The sequence below is a fragment of the Macrotis lagotis genome, chromosome 1, assembly GCF_037893015.1.
Source record: "Macrotis lagotis isolate mMagLag1 chromosome 1, bilby.v1.9.chrom.fasta, whole genome shotgun sequence".
NCBI classification, from domain to species: Eukaryota; Metazoa; Chordata; class Mammalia; order Peramelemorphia; family Peramelidae; genus Macrotis; species Macrotis lagotis.
The window spans coordinates 841182109-841183676 of NC_133658.1; the positions used below are offsets into that span (position 1 = coordinate 841182109).

Sequence of the window (1568 nt, forward strand, 5' to 3'; positions counted from 1 at the left end):
ATATAGATATATAGATATATATTTGTTTAGAAGACTAATAGTACATAGAAGAACAGTAATGAATCTAAAAACAAAAATATTATAACTGACCTAGTACTTCCAAATTGTAGAATTGTTACAAAAGGAATCAAACTGTTTATTTTACATCTAAACTACTTATTTTACAAAGAGAAAATTCAGGACCATAGAGTTGGAATAGAATGTCCATAGTCACATATAAAGGAATTAACTGAGTCTGGAAAGTCAGTAAAAGTATATTTGTGCATGTGTGTATAGGAGCAAAAATGACTGGGATTCATGAAACACCTCTATCTTTCAACAATCTTTTCAGGTCAACCCAATGAAAAGCCTCATAGGATTGTCTCTTTGTAAACCCTACTTTAATGTGGAGTACATTCCTTTGGGAGTGATAAGGTGGATGATACCCCTACGAATTTTCTTATTTTTCACACTATAGATAATGGGGTTGAGAACAGGGGGCACTAGCAGGTAAATATGAGCCATAAGGACATGCACAAGGGGAGAGGCATGCTTGGCAAAATGGTGCACAATGGAAAGGCCAATCATGGGCACATAAAGGATAAGGACAGCACAGATATAAGAAACACATGTATTGAGGGCCTTGGGTCTCTCCTCCCAGGATGCAATGTTCAACACAGAGTGAAGGATGAAGATGTAAGACACCAGAATGCCAAGTGCATCAAATCCCCAGTATAGAATGAGCACAAACAATCCATAGATAGAATTGAATTTGGTGTCTGCACAAACCAACTGTATTATATCTTGATGAAGGCAATAAGAATGAGAGAGTACATGAGAATGACAGAATGGGAAATATGTCAGACGAATCATGAGTGGAATGATAGGGAGAGCACTCCTAAGAATAGCAAATATCCCAATTTTAGCTATGCGCTGTGGGGTAAGGATAGTGGCATACCTTAATGGATGACAGATAGCTACATAGCGATCAAAGGCCATTGCTAGGAGCACTCCTGATTCCATGAAAGAGAAGGAATGGATGAAAAACATCTGTATCACACAGGGATTGAATTCAATCTCTCTGGATATGAACCACAACACTTGGAGGACAGATATAAGGGTAGGAAGGGACATGCCTATGTCTGCAAAAAACAACATAGCTAAGAAATAGTACATTGGTTCATGGAAGCTTGGGTTAGTTTGGATTACATGAAGGATGGTGCAATTTCCCACTATTCCAATAAAGTATATGATGCAGAAGGGATTAGAGATCCAGTGGTGTATTGCTTCATAAGCAGGAATTCCAGTAAGGTAAAATGTGGAGGAATGGATACTACTGGCATTGAAATATGCCATGAAAATAATCCACAGAGCCACAGTCCCATTCCCTTAAAGAAATAAAGGCACATTAGAGTATTGAACAATTAAATCACTATTTATTTTAATAAATAAATAAATTTATTTACCTCTATCTATATTTATTTTTCTTTCACTTTATGTCTGTTCTATTCACATTCCCTCCTTTTCTTTGAACAATAATCATAAAACAATTCTGGAATTCAAGGTTATTTTTAATGTCTAAGTCTATT

At 36.2% G+C, this 1568-nt stretch overlaps 1 protein-coding gene across 1 annotated transcript; it reads right to left on the reverse strand.

Moving 5' to 3' along the window:
• Positions 1-375: 375 nt before the first annotated feature.
• LOC141489847 (olfactory receptor 51G2-like) lies at positions 376-1335 on the reverse strand. Its single transcript, XM_074190233.1, has one exon. It carries the CDS (start codon positions 1333-1335, stop codon positions 376-378), a length of 960 nt encoding a protein of 319 aa, XP_074046334.1.
• Between the last annotated feature and the right edge of the window lie 233 nt (positions 1336-1568).

Bases quoted from the DNA above. Each gene is read 5' to 3' on its own strand.
- LOC141489847 (XM_074190233.1), bottom strand. From the start codon at position 1,335: ATGGCATATTTCAATGCCAGTAGTATCCATTCCTCCACATTTTACCTT.